General features: G+C 41.3%; 1 protein-coding gene across 1 annotated transcript; it reads right to left on the reverse strand.

Annotated features, from left to right (window-relative positions):
• Positions 1-1783: 1783 nt before the first annotated feature.
• cacng7b (calcium channel, voltage-dependent, gamma subunit 7b) lies at positions 1784-15580 on the reverse strand. The gene is made up of 6 exons (XM_029452501.1): positions 15373-15580; positions 10796-10991; positions 10289-10375; positions 9239-9379; positions 6031-6176; positions 1784-5296 (listed from the first exon to the last, which is right to left on the reverse strand). Exons 2-6 carry the CDS (start codon positions 10989-10991, stop codon positions 4850-4852), a joined length of 1017 nt encoding a protein of 338 aa, XP_029308361.1. The 5' UTR covers positions 15373-15580; the 3' UTR covers positions 1784-4849.
• Positions 15581-15927: the final 347 nt, after the last annotated feature.

Below are 15927 nucleotides of genomic sequence, written 5' to 3' on the forward strand. Positions count from 1 at the left end.
TCAAATATCTATAGGTCAATATTTTTATCAATATGGACAGAAATTCAGCAGGATTCATGTAATAATTGTGATAATTGAACATTATTGTCATAATTATTTGGTCTTTAGTGATGAAGGATCTCAGTGGTTGTAATCTAAATTATGTCATGCCCAGATCTATAAACATGGAGCCAGAAGCTCAAGCTGCTGGTCACACTCAGCAATAAGGATGCACAAAACTGAGCAGACAATGACCTTCAATAGCTTTAAAATGGCTTTGCTGCCCAGTTCACCTCTCTCTCTCTCTCTCTCTCTCTCTCTCTCTCTCTCTCTCTCACACACACACACACACACACACACACACACACACACACACACACACACACACACACACACACACACACACACACACACACACACACACACACACACACATACACACACACACACATACAGAGGGGAGAGCTGGAGAGAGCTAATACAGAGTGACAGGTCTTTCATGCAGTAATGGTGATGGTGAAAAGAGAGATCCACTCAACCTACAATGCCACACACATGAAGTCAAACAAACAAGCATACACAGACAAAAAAAAGACACACACACACACACACACACACACACACACACACACAGTAAAACGCACATTATTACAGAAATGTGGACACACAACAATTGTTTAGACCAGCAGCAGTTAGGCGTCAGTTTTGTGCACTCTCTCGCTCTCTCTCTCTCTCACTCTCTCTCACTCACACTCACACACACACACACACACACACACACACACACACACACACACACACACACACACACACACACACACACACACACACACAAACACACACACCTCTCAATCCTGGAAGTCAGACAGCAGAGTGCTCATGCTGTTTAGTTGTATTGACCTGTGGATGTTTGATGTTTGACTTCCTAATGTAACACTTCTCACTCTAACTCTGTTTCTCCTACTCACACTGACACACACCCACACATTAGTATTTACTGTTTGGATCTTTGGCATCTTGCTTTGAAATTCCATGTAATTCAGGGTTATATTTCAGAAAGGAGATTTCAGTATTTAATCTCTATTTATTTTCCCCTTGTTGATCAGAAACAACAAACTGGCTGTTGCTCCAAATGTATTATTAACTCACCTACAAGGCTCATTCCTTCACTCCCTTTTGACCTTGACCAAAAACAGGTGTTTATTTTTAATTGTATTGTAAGATATTGATGTAACACAAACCCGATTTTAGAGGCAACTGCATGATTTAAGTTTCACTTCCCATTAAGTGAAGTTACTTTATATTACAATTCATTATAATATATTTAATGTTTTTTGTTGTTGTCTCAGGCTGGTTATGATAAACAACTCCAAACCTTCATGCATAGTGGTATGTGGTTACATATGCCATCAAAGGCAGTCAGTCACGGACAAATGCATACACACATACAACACTCTGATCAATTGTTGCCCTCAGGCTGTGGTGGCTTGCCGTGACTGAGGAGGGAGCCTGGTTAACACCCAGTGGTTCACCGCAGTGCAGTGTGCACTCACTTACAATAGTTCCCTCCATCACACACACCAGCCAGAAAAAAACCCTCTTCATGTATCATATTATTATAAGTGTATGCTGGGCTAACATAACTACAAAACACCTCAAAATGAGTGCTTCATTTTTCACTTCTATCCTTATGATGCAAACCATTTTATAGCAAAACTGAAAAGTTAAATAGAAAAGATATTGAAACATTTTTACAACAAAAAATATAAATTTAGAAGCAAAAAACCAGAGAGGGCGAACAGGGTGAAATGAACCCATGTTGAAAGTTTTATTCATGTTTAGAGGAAAGTGTGTGACGGATGTCAACACTTTCAAGAACAGTGATCTTAATCACAACTGCTATTGATTTATTTAACTCGAGATTATACAGCATCAGTTCCATTGAAGCATTAAAAAGCATTTGTTTTACCCATTTTTTGTTTCTTTACAAAGATGGTCATGTGCAATAAGTCCAGGATTTATGCAGAAGCAAGCACAGCTACACCCTTTTATGTAATCATGTAGAGAAAAAGAAAAAAAAAAGCTGGGGGTAGTAGAGAGGGAAAAACAAAGAGGTACAGAGATGAAAGTGAAGAACTGCCGCAGTTTAAGAGGGACCAAATAATTATCGAATGGTTTCACAAATTAAAATGGGAGTTAGGGACGTAGAGGAAGAAACGAGGCAGCTGTCCACAGTTACAAAGGTCCTGATGGAGTCAGCAGTCTATTTTAACCAGAAGGTTTAGATGCCTGTTGGTCAGAAAGAAAACTTCAAAGAGAAATACTTTGATCTTCTGCAACAGCTACTGCTGAGGTGCCCTTGAGCAAGGCACTTAACCCCTTAACTGTAAGAGCAGAGCCAACAGCAGGCTGCAGTTACAACTGGGCTTCACCTCAATATGAATTTGTGCGACTGCATAAACAAAAAGCAGGGCGGTGTTGAAGAACCACATGCTTGCTCTACAAAACGCCTGTATAAAGGCCAAAATATGACAATATCTCCATGATCTCACTTTATATTCTCCCCTGTAAGTGTGTAACACATCTTCTGTAGGACATCCGTGTGTTTCCCTCTCTCCAGCATCACAGTGATAATGAAAACCAGCCATTACACAATGACACGGTGGTTTAATTCTCATTACAGAGATATATAGTATTGACATATCCATGATGTGCCTTAAAAACAAACAAAATAAACTATTCTAAATTAAAATATGACTGTTTTTGATACACAGGTCCTGCTTATCTACCCAAGATTACTACTCTCATTGTTGAGATACTGTACAGTATTTAAGAGCAACTTGATCTGAGAATTAAGGTTCTAAAGCATCTGAAAATGTATTACTTACTCCAAACAAACACAATATATCCATATTTGGTTAAAGTGAACGTCAAAGTCCCCACAATGTTGAAGGAAGTGCTACTCTGACCCATGTGGGATCATCTTAAAATTCAGAAAACTGATTAATCATTAGTCCATCAACAACAATTTATCAGCACTAATTTAATAACAGATTTTCCAAGTAAAATGCCAAACATTTGCTGGTTCCAGCTTCTCAAATATGATGATTTGATACGTTTCTTGGTCATAAATGGTAGAAAACTGAATGTTTTTTGTGTTTTGGACTGTTGGTCGAATAAAATAAGCTACTTAAATACATCATCTTAAGCTGTGGGCCATTACAATTGGCATTTTTCACAATTTTCTGACATTTCATAGACAAAACGATAAATTGAGAAAATAATCAGCAGATTAGGCGATAATGAAAATTATCATGAGGTGAGCCCTAAACACAAGAGAGCTCAGTGTTTTCATTAAAACATATTTTTTTCAGGTACTCTAGAAACCTTTGGCATGATGTCACAAATGTCCACTGAACATATTGGAATAAAGCAGCGGTCTCTACTTGTATGTAACGAGGACCTGCGTTTCACAAACAGTAGTATTGTCCTTTGAGCAGTAAGTGCAAAATGTAATTAATACTTTCATCATGTGAGTTTTCCAGATATATCAACAGCATTGAAGCTTTTAAAAAATACTTGTAACCAGTCTTCAAAGCATAAATCTTGATCCATGTGCCCGTTCAAAATGGCATGTCACGTTGCTCCCGACATTCACCATACCAGCATCAGTCCAACTCATCTGTGCGGCACCGTCAACTGACGCACAGTGCAGGTCAGTGAGGAAGGAAGAGTGCATGGAAAAGTCGTGACCCGAGCCCCAAAGCTGATCCAAGGTCAGTGCAGAACAGCGACCAGTAGAGGGCATCAGACCGCCATATCAGGGTCGGGTGATTCCTCCTTCAAACCAGCGTGCGCTGCATCCAGAGGGTGCGTTGTTGGTTGGAGTGCGCCTGTTGCAGAGTCTTCATCCAAAGCAAGATGAGTCAGACATTTTCTTGATGTGACTTGTGCCAAAGCTTCATTCATAATTTACAACAGCTATATTAGAAGTCGTCATGTGCAATTTTATATACAAGAAGTTTAGAAATTTGTATCTTAAACAAATATGTAAAACATAAAGTAGATTTCTCCTTATGATATTTCAGAACATCATCCACTTCTGTCTGTATTTTTTTTCTTTTACAAAGATTAACAACATTCACATACAGTGTTGTCATTTCAGAATTACTCTATTGTTAAACTAATATTTTTTAAATTAATATTATTAATAATACTACTTTGACATTGTGAGCTATGAAACTGGATTGATGATGTAAGAAATTCAAAGAAGACACACATATATTTTACCACATTTACCTTTTGGTAAAAAGGTACGTAGTCCATGTTTTCTTTTGAATTATGTATGTATAAAACTATGTGCATCCTCAGTCTTTGTGATCAGTGTTTTGCATTGTACATTTCCAAGTGCATACAAATTTCCTGCAGCACTGCGGTATCTTTGTATTATACCGCAGCCCCTCGCTCTCCCTGCCTCACTCTCCCTCCCCTATATCTCCTCTGTCACTCAACCTAACCTCTAAAGTCTTTCTAGGAAACACTTTTTTTTGCCTCTTTCCATCATAACAAACCGAATTCCTCTTTTTCTTTCCACTCGTTCCCTGTTTTTATTTTTATTTGTCCATCACAGTTTCTGACAAATCTCCACACTCCCGTAAAAATGTTCCTTTCATTCTCCAACACCTCCTTTGTTCTTGGTTCATATTGTTCCAAAGCTACATTTTATTACGTTTTATCGCCTCTCCCTCCACCTTATCTTACATGATCATTGCTCCGAGCTCAGCATTTACTCTCATCCACATCTAAATGTACAGTATACGTGATTATGAGGAGTCAGTGTCTCTCCTTCCCTCCCTTATGCTCCCTCTTCCTAACAGGGGGAGGCGCTCATGTGCATGTGTGTGTGATAGTGAGGGGGAGGTACGGGCGATGGAGGCATGGCCATGGGAAGAGCCTGGCCTTGGGGATGTGAGGCGTGCGACCTGGTGAGGGTGTGCGTGGGGTAGCCAACAGACTGTGGGGGCATTTGGTAGCTCCCTGCAGAAGAAGACCCAGAAGGCGGGCTGCCCTGCCCATGGTGGCCACTTTTGGGCGGTGGTGGGGGTGCCTGATTGAGCTGGATGGAGATGTCGCTGGAGGCTTCAGAGGTGCTGCGGCCTCGCTTCGGCGGAGGCCAGGAGGATTCTGGGTGGAGGAACTGGCCGCTGTAGTCGCTACTCTCAGACAGGCGGGGGCGGTAGAGTGCAGGGTGGGGGCGGAACATCTCTTCCTCGGCGTAGCGTTTCATAAACAGATAGACTGACATCACACCGGCCCCCTGAGATAGTGGTTGAGAAGGGGAAGCGGGGACAGAAGATGTGACAGGGAGAGAGTTTTAGCTGCGGAAATACGTTGAGTTCAGAGACAAATACAATTTTACTGAAGCAGTTAAAAGTAATATCTGGGGAAATTAGATTCATTGGCAAGAAATGTTCAAATGAATTACTAAAGTAAAGGTGAAAGTATCTGCTTTTGATATAGAAAGATGAGGGTTTTAAGTTCTTTTAAGCTCATGTAAAACAGATTGAAAGGGAAAGAAAGGCAAAAGAAGAAGACAGATGGAGAGAGGAGGGGAGAGAGGAGGGGAGAGAGGAGGGGAGAGAGGAGGGGAGGAGGTTAGTGTCCACTGCACCACATTAAGAGCAGTGCTGCCTATGATGGGAAAGGGGGGAGGGGATGTGAGAAGATGAGCGCACACACACACACACACACACACACACACACAAACACACACACACACACACACACACACACACACACACACACACACACACACACACACACACACACACACACACACACACACACACACACACACACACCCCTGATACCTCACCATATCCACAGAATACTAATCATCTTACCTTCTTGCACACTCAGCATGCAATACTCCATGAAAAAAAAAACTACACCATAGAAATGAAAATACATTATCTAACATATGTATGCAAGCTGACACACACTCTCACTCTCTTTCCCATATGTGTATCACTAACACACACATAAACCCACCTCTTTAAGTAAGAAGGAAGAGGCAGCGAAGGCGAAGGACCAGCCATAGTGATAGTTGAAGAACTGCTCGGGCTCCCTGGGCCGGTTCATCACTTCATCATTAATACTGGAGATGTAGAGCACCAGACCCACCACCAGACTGAGGCCTGCACACACACAGCACATTAACAATGACAGTGAGGCAGATACTGGAGAGAGCGAGGAGGTCATTATATGGCAATCCAGACAGCTGCACCAGTGTTTAAGAGACAGAGACAGAGAGAGAGAGCGATGGGATGTGGAGTGACCACGGCAAGAAATTAGACTCCAAAACGCTAACATTAATAAAGAGATGGCTGAGAGAGCAGAGAGAGTGTGGATGTATCATAGTGACAGATAAAGAGATACAGATTAATGACCTGCAGAGATGAAAACACTTAACTTTGCCTCATAGAGGTAAAATACTGTAAAAAAGCTTTGACCTTCTGATTGCTGATGTTTGGCTGCCTTGTGTACTTTCCGCCTCTTATTGTTTCTATGTCCGTTTTTGTGTATGCGTATTGGGAAGAACTTTGTATAAAGGCTTCCTTCCTCCCCTGCAGCTATACTGTCCCATGCAAACATTACATTTCAACACAACTGATTTTGCCAAGATTTGTTTTGAGGGAAACATAATTACCTTCGCCAAACAGGTTATGTTTATGGTTCAGTTTGTTTGTCAGCAGGATTCTGGAAAAACTACTGGCCTGATTTTCTTAAAACTTGGTGGAAGGGTGTAGCACGAAAGAACCAGTTACATTTTGCAGCGGATCTGAATCACGGGGCAGATAGACAGTTTAATTTTCACTTTTACTAGCATTGCGAGATGGCACTTTGCAGAGGTCTGTGCTCTCCATTCTATTTTCTGCCTGCATTGTGTTTAGTACATTTCTTTTCGAGTGTAGGAAGTTGTGTAGTGTGTGGTTAGTTAGAAACTTTGGGAATAGTTAGGGAAAGACTGTGGTTACGGTAAATTGTTAATAAACTGCTACATGCTACAAGTCACTGTTGAATTTATCAATATTTAACTACTATCATTTCAGAACTACGTGTTTTGAGTTCCTAAATGTAACACTAAATACATTTTGAATGAACATTGTGTCACTTGGCAGGTACCTTCTTTAAAGAAAAGAGTACCTTCAAACCATAATCCATTTATTTAAGTATTATGATCCCAGTCAAATTCTTGTTGGGTCAAAACAATTTCATTAACTCATTTTTTATTATGGTGATTAACAACATAATTCAGATGGCATACTTTTCTCTTGAAACATATTTGCTGTTTCTAATTAGGAGCATTTCATTTCTAGGAGACAGGGTTCCTGCTGATTTCTATTAAAACTAAAGAAAACAATGTTCTTTCCTTAACATAGGCCAATAACAAATCACCTTTAATTTAATTGTCATATTGTAATGACATATTTAGATTACTGAGCCTGTACATCTATAATTTGGTTCTTTTTGAAAATCATAAAGACGTGACTCTTGACTCACGTGGCTTGACTCTTTAGACCATTTATTAAGAAGCTACATGCATTAACTGTAAACCTAAATTGTATAAGGACTCAGTATGATCATAATGGAAAACTGGGCTTTCAAAGACCGTTTTCTCCCAGAACACATACAACATTAAAACCTCTTCCTCCAAGAACACTCACATGCTCTCCACTCTGCTTCAGAAATGTTAAATGCATGAGATACAACATATGGGCAACATCGAAGAATCAATATTCAAAGAAAGCTGCATGCTGTAAGCAGCAAACACGAGTATTTTTAGCTTTCGCTGCAAAATGCAAACATACCACCAGGCTGTCAGGCATTTATGTCCTTCGCAATAAAGGGATAGTTTAAGAGGCTGCGTTGTCAATTTAAAATTTTAAAACAGGGAAAATGCAGAAACCATGCTGCTGTCAATCCTGCAGTGGAAGTACATCTTTATCTAAATAAGTAACACCATAAAATGGAAGGAAACAGGCATGCATGTGCACACTAAGAGCAGAAGAAGGAAAAGAAAGGGTTGTGCATGTGTGTGAGACTAAAGGAAGAATTCATAAAGCTAAATCATCTACAAGTACACATTTATATGCATGATGTCTGTGGGGTAAGAGAGCAATATCAACCTCCAACACACAGCTGTGGCTCCATCCTGGGTTTTATTTTTTTGATGCTCTGTAATATGAACCAGAACACGACCAACCCACAGTACAATATTTACCAGACCACCGTGTCATTGATGCCAGCGGAATATAGGCTCACATCACTCAATAGATCCCAAACCCCACTGCATCCACAGTGACTCAGAATACTGAAAGAATACACGCTGAATGAAGGAGTGAGTAGGAAATGAGAGGAAGAAGAGCGACTGAGAAGTGGGGGAGAAACGGAAACAGCTAAGAAAACTGAGAGGCTGGGTGAACAAGAGAAGGGGGGAGGAGGATAGAGTAGGGAAGGCAGGAGGAAGGCTGTGTTTAGAGAGAGGCTTAGTGCAGCAGAATATCTAACCGCTGAAAAGCAATTTGATACACTTGCCCCTTATTATCACCCTATTATCAAATACCTCATAAAGTAAAACACTGCGACACTTCCAGCACAGGCTATAAACATTACATAACCCACGTTATATAACACTTATTATTCTGCAACACCCTTTATCAGCAGGTCCCCACCACAGCAAAGTCAGGAGCTGTTCGTCAGCCCCCTTTTGATGCTCCTCTGAGCTCTGCAACGCCGCTTCCTTCTCAAACATGTCAAGTGGAACAGCCTTCAGAGAACATGAGCTCCAATTTGGGTCCTGACAGTCTTTACATGGAGGACAAGAAATGGGAGCATTACAGCCACCTGCTGTTCAAGAAGGTTAACTACACTAAGGCAGAACATCCAGCTGACAGTCCTGCTCATGATATTTTCAGATTGTTCACAAACCACATCGTTCCAAATTCATAATTTCTCACATAAAATCTGTTAAATTCCAACAGTAATGCAAAGTCTGATGAGCAGGAAACTTTCACCCAGCGGTTTTGAAAACTGACCTAGTCACCTTTTTTGACGACACCCTACACACCTGCATCATACACTAAAAATAGAGCTGTGATGGAGTGTCTCCATGTGTGACACAGGATAGCACCACGCTGCTATAATCAATCACAGAGCGAAGGTGTGGTGACAGCGGGACATGAGTAATGGCTCCCACCTGAGAGGATGAAGAAGATGCCGGACACAAAGGCCAGGATAGTGCGCTGAGGCCGGATGTGGCCGATGTTACTGATGACGAAGGCCGTGAAGACGAAGAGCAGCGACACCATCGGGAAGGGCGTGGCTGTCCGCACCATCTCTGTGGGGAGGAGAGGTCACAGTGTAAAACAAAGGTGTTGTAATGTGTCCTTAAACTGCTGGGAAAGGTGAATTATAATGTCTCTGGAGCTTAACAAGTATTAGTTCATCAGACGCAGTACAACATAGAATATAAAGTATGCTTAGTTATGTGGGAGATAGGAAACTATTTTTCCTTTTTTTTGGTGAAGCGTCTAATTGCTTTTTAATTACGGGAAGTAAAGTTATGATATAACACGTTGCTAGGAGGTTACTACAAAACATAGCAACACGGTTGTAAATCTGTACGATTACACAGATCACTAAATTACAGCTTTCCAGTTTTTATTTTATCAAAATACTTTATACTGTACATCAATTATTCATAACCTTTCAAAACAGCAGTGATACAATGATGCTGAAAAGTTAACCTTTCTAACAGTAAAATTCATGTTGAAACATCATATATTATTATATATGTTATTATTATTATAATTATTATTATATATAATAAAGCAAAACCTTTTCTTGTTGTCTTGGTCAAAGAATACTTTTTAAATCATAATTTTCTATTTGAATTTAAGTTTACTTTAACCACTAGAGTTAATCTGAGTGCTGTTAGAGAACAAGTAGTTATACGAAGGGCTGCAAGTAACAATTACTTTCATGGATTAATCTGTTGATTATTTTCTTGATCATTAAGAAATCAGTGTCCAAATTTCCCTCGAAGTTTCCCAGAGTCGCAGGTGAAGTCTTCATATATCTTATTTACAGTCCAAAAACGCAAAGATAATCAATTTATCGTGATATAAAACTTACAGTTGCAGCTTTAAAATTCTGTTCAAATGTTAGTACCCACGATCAATCAGCAGGGGGCCTCTGCGGTTCCTCTCATACAGCAGATAATGTGAAATGTCACTGTTTTACTCACTGAGGATATTTGCAGTGTTTTCAGTAGTGATCTCTATATCAGGTTCAGTGAAGTACTCCGACGCAACGCATCTCCCATTTTCTGCTCCTGAGAGGAAACACACACAAACAAAAAGGAAAATGTTGGGCTTTGCTTTTAGGATCAAAGTCAGTGATGCATGAGGAAACAAAACAAAACCAAAAAAACAAAAGCACGTGTGTCGCTGCAGTCCGGCTCACAGGTAAAGATCATGTTTTGTGACAGCTGTTGTGGAGGCCAGAAGCTCGCGTTCTCTCTTCTCTCCCGCTCTCTCACTTGGCTTCTATCTGTTTTGTGAGTTTGTCGCTGTGATGATGTGGACATATGCATAAACACGTAGCAGCACTGTTTGGATGGTGTGTGTGTATGTGTGTGTGTGTGTGTGTGTGTGTGTGTGTGTGTGTGTGTGTGTGTGCACATATCTGTTTTCTACAGTCATCCTTTCATTTTCCAATGTGAATATTCAAACATGTTGCTGTTTCTTCCTACCAGCCACGAAGCAAACTCTCCAGAGGCCTGAATGCAGCGCCATCTTCACCTCCATGCTCTGGTTCTGCTGCAGGATGATGCCCTCCACCATGATCAGCCAGTAGTCTGTGGACACGGCCACCCCCACCAGCAGCAGCCCGCAGGCTCCGAACACTGTGGACAGGATGGTCAACGCACGGCTGCTACACGAACTCATCTGGAGGGCGGAACGAGGGAAGGAAGGGTGTTAGAGGAGAAGAGGAATTACGCGTCAAAACTGCAGAGACACAAATGTAGGTACATTTAGACGGGGTCGTGGAGCGAGGTCATTAAGAACGGGGGAAACACTAAGACAGACATGTGACGTGTACACATGTGAACAGCTACTGGCTATCTTCCTGTCTCGCCCTGTTATTGCTGAAGATGAGTTAGTGACACATCCGGTGGCGACCAATCCTGTTAAAGGTTAGAGAGGAGCCAACGCAACAGATGATGACTTCACGGTGAACCACTGAACTTAGGCAAGAAAAACTGAGGGATAAATAGTAGAAACACACACACACACAGATCAGGAGATGGAGGAGAGGTCCTGTGTGACTCACACATGGTCTTTCTGTGACTTAGTTCTGGTTGACTGGGAAAGACTTCACTGCAAATCCTTTGAGCATGCTGTCTGTATGCATTTGTGAGTTTGCGCGCACATGTGCGTGATTGTTCAGCAACTATAGCCTCTGCTTAATTTGGACCAGTGTTCAGTATAATCAGCCTGACAAGTAATGGAGAGTAAATGCATGTGGAAAACACAGAGCGGTGTTGGTGTTTACTGTAATCACCCTCATTGTGTTGAGTTATTCAGCACATTATGCATTACACTGGGAGGATCATTACTGTAATGCAGCTAACCTGATATCTTCCTATTTAGCTTCACTCTCGTTTTGATTATTTTCAGACAATGTGTTTGCATTTTTCTTTTGTTCTAATTTATTGTTTTTTTTTCTGATATATGGTACATAGGGCTGAAACTAACGATTGTTTTCATTAATGATGAATCTACCAATTATTTTCTCAATCAATCCAATAATCGTTTGATCTATAAAATGTCAGAAAATGATGAAAAATGTCCAAAGTGAAGTCTTGAAATTACATATTTTATCAGCAGAGAAAAGTAGGAAAATCTCCATATTTGAGAGGCTGAAAACAGCATTTTCTGCCATATCAGCGATACAATATCTCTTTATTAATTATAACAATAATAATATTAGCTTTATTTATATAGCACCTTTCAAAACTACAGTTACAAAGTGCTTCACAAACAAAGACAAATACAAGAAAGCAGGAGAACAATTAATGACTTTAACGATTATCAATTATCAAAATAGATTAATCGACTATCGACTAATCAGTTATTCATCTACTCGTTGTAGCTCTAATAGTAATATATTTTTACATTATGTTTTTATTTATTCCCCCCCCCAACTTATCAAGGTTTGTACACCTGATGGTAATTTTATTTGGCACTACTAGCTAAAACTATCGGACCACCTTTAGTTTTTTCAGCAGGAGCTTGGCCCCAGATAGTATCATCTCTCAGTGACTGCATGCACATCACATTTTATCTTACAGACTGTGCAGGCCATTAAAGTACACTTAAGTGACTTTAAATGAAATGTGACACTGTAATAACGGTCTGGAAGAGCACAATTATGGGCACGAAGCAATGCACCTGCTCTGCAACAAAACACGCAACTGACACTCAGCCATTCAAAACATGCAACAGTGGCCCAATGTGTACCAACACAACTTTTCCGACATCATTACACATACTGTGCTGTTTACAGCCTGAACTGTGGACAAGAGGCAGAATGGAGAAAGTCTGACCCTTACCGTCACCAAATAATTGATATTAGTTGTAACTGGAAACGTTTTTCACTTCTCTCGTGTTCAGTATGTGACTTCTCAAGCTTCCCCCTCATATTCATGGCTGACAGGAGTGAAATCAGGAATATTCTTTTGCTGATGTAACACAGCTGCTGCTTCAAGGTTCACAAAGAGGTGTGTCTTTGAGCTTTTCCTCCGCATATCGTGTTGTGTATTTGCATACTTGTGACTGTCATTAATAAAATGTCCACAGTGCTGCAGCTGTCCAGATTCTTTGTGTAGTATCACTCTCTGTAAACCCTCACCTGAGAATTATTACACACATAACATTTAGTCTAATAGACACTGCATGTATGTACATTGTCTGTCTTGTGGAGTAAACTATTTGAATGAAAATGTATGGCAAAATACATCATGTTCAAGCCGACTAATGAATTCAACATTTTATCAGGCACTTAAGAGGGCTTTGACGACAGAAAATTAAAGCCTAATGACTTAAACATGAGAACCACTTTATTCTTCTTCTGGTCTTTCTTTGTATGATAAACCTTTGAGTCTTTGAGCAGACTTATAATAGATACAGTCAGTCTGCTGGGGAATAAACTCTTCAAGATTAAGCTTGGCCTCATCTTATCTGGACAGCCATTGTGCGAGACGTGACCACTATAGAAGTTGCTTCAGTTTCTATGCAGCACGGTGGATGAATAGAGCTTCTTTTGTGAGCGAGGCGTATGTGTAAGATCAGAGCTGGCTGGTGGTAAAGAGTAGGCATCAGAGAAATCCTCTGAGAAGTGACAAGTTTGGGCATGTTGAGGCTGAAAGGAGAACATGAAGCACAGAGTGAGTTACTAATGGGACAGAGAGATGTGAGGGGGGGGGGAAGTATGACCAACCAGTTACAATCCAGTCGCACAAACCGAACGGATTAAAGATTGAAAAGCAGGTCGATCAAACGTACACGATTTACAAATACCAGGATGCATCCATCTGAGACACAACTAAAGATTTGTCGGAGATTCGCACGGAAGTTTCTTGCATTTTCCTTTGTTTTTCTTCTTTAAATCAGAGGTTGTGAATCAGACGGGCCAGAAGTGGCCACTGCTGCTGCTGCTGCTGCTGCTGCTGACACTTATGGTGGACAAGAGTTTAAGCCAGTGTGATTGAGAGAATTCGAGGTAGCCTCCGAAAAATCAAAAAACATGCACTGCAATGACATGAAATAACTGAGGGCACGGAAGGGGAGGGGGGTATAAAGATGAGCAGAGAGGAGTGGGGATGAACAATCACACCTTCCAGCAGTTGGAGGATGTGCCAAAGTGGTCAGGAATGAGTGAGAATCAATTGGAGTTGCAACCCAGCAGAAATGAGTGGATGAGCTTGAGTGGCTCTTCCAGACTTGTTCAGCACCATGGACAGCCCTCATCTCTCTCTCCGATAGACTGCACCGCCAAACAGAAAGCACGTGAAATACATCCTGCCGGTTCATAATGGATTTGGACACAAACGAGGGGGACAGATTCACTTCTTCGCCCGCCCATTTATTGTACCCACACGCCCCAAAAAATAATCTAAAGAGCTGTTGCACTTTTTGGAGCAACAGCCATTGCAGATTTGGGATTGAGATTGAGCAGAAAAAAATTCCCTGTTAGATTTGTGATAACAATCCCATTTTAGCGCTGGGAGACAGGCCCTTCAGCTCCCTGCCCAGAAAGTAATGAGCCAATTGAATTGGTTAGATAGGAGCCACAAGGGGGACAAAAGGTTTAATTCTCTCTAATCTGTCACAATCTACAGACTGACATCACCTCTCAGCCTCACAGGAAAGGAAGAGAAAGAGGGAGTGTTGGTGAGAGGAGAGGAAATGGAGATGTGCTGAAGAAAAGAGATCAGCAGAGGGGAGGATGAAACTATGTTTGGAGAGAGTCTTTGAGGCAGGAACAGCACGAGTACATGTAGATTTAGGTTAACACAGGGAAAGACCTTGGCCCAAAAAATGGAAGGAGTACCCAACATGGACGCGCACGACGGGGATGCGCCTACACCTGTGCTAAACTACCCAACCTTGACTGTGCAGCGTCTCAAATATCAGCCTGAGAGGAGGATTGAATCATTCAGTGGAAAATAAATGACTTCATAACGACTAAACGTAGATATCGTGACTCAATGGGTGGGTTTGCTCATGATTTCTGGGAGCATTTCAGCTGCGCAGCCACACTCTGGTGAAACTCGCACCATTTTCACGGAGCCGAGCGGATAGTTAAACATCATATTTTCTGTAAACTACATGCATGTAAAGCGGGATCTAGATCCTGGTACAGGGCTGACTGAGGCAGTGATGTGCGCATAGGATTGTCTAGAAACCCCCCCTCTGCTGTCACACACACTCACACGCGGAGTTTGGAGATGATAAACACAGAGCAGGGAACATGTGAGCGGACTCGCACACAAAATTTAGGATGAAATGTAGGAAAAACACGAATAGCTCGTCTTCCAGGTAACATTTAACTGTGATATCTCGAATGAAAGATGAGCGACTGTCTTTACGCTCACACGACATGAGGACACGTTATGAATGCTGCGCTTTTCACAGCTGTCATCACACACAATGCACACACATACATTTTAAATGTCTGAGTCAGGTTTTAAAAAGGCGTCATCGCCGCAATTACTGCCAAGAAACACACAACTGTAGTTATTTAAAAGGGGGGAAAAATACTCACCCTGCCACGAGAGTCGTGCGCACACGTCAGTAGCCAAGAAACCTCACACCAGGGAGGCTTGGTGGATTTTGGTCTCGCTCACTCTCTCTCTCTTCTGTGTGTTTTTCCCTTAAGCCCCCTTACCCATCCTCTAAATCCCTCACTCTCTCTTTCACTCTATCTGTCCCAGGCACTGCGGTGGATTGGTTCAGCAAGCTACTTTGGCTACAAAAGAGACATAGCGGGAGCAGGAGGGAGAGAAGTGTTGGAGAGAGAGAGAGAGGGTGAGATAGTGAGTGAGAGAGAGAGCGAGAGAGAGAGAGAGAGAGAGAGAGAGAGAGAGAGAGAGAGAGAGGGAGGGGTCATGTTAAACTATTTCTCATCTCATGATTTTTCTATATTTCATTTTAGTATACTATACAGAAGGACATGTCAGTCATCTGTCAAACAGACAATCACACTAACATGTAGGAAAGATGCCAAACAAATAAAGTTTAAATTGATTTATTGAAACCATTTATTGCCTGTTTTCTCGCATTAATTATTTTTTTCCTCTTACATTGTAAGCCTTAAAGG

The sequence above is a fragment of the Cottoperca gobio genome, chromosome 16 (genome assembly GCF_900634415.1).
Source record: "Cottoperca gobio chromosome 16, fCotGob3.1, whole genome shotgun sequence".
Classification (NCBI taxonomy): domain Eukaryota; kingdom Metazoa; phylum Chordata; class Actinopteri; order Perciformes; family Bovichtidae; genus Cottoperca; species Cottoperca gobio.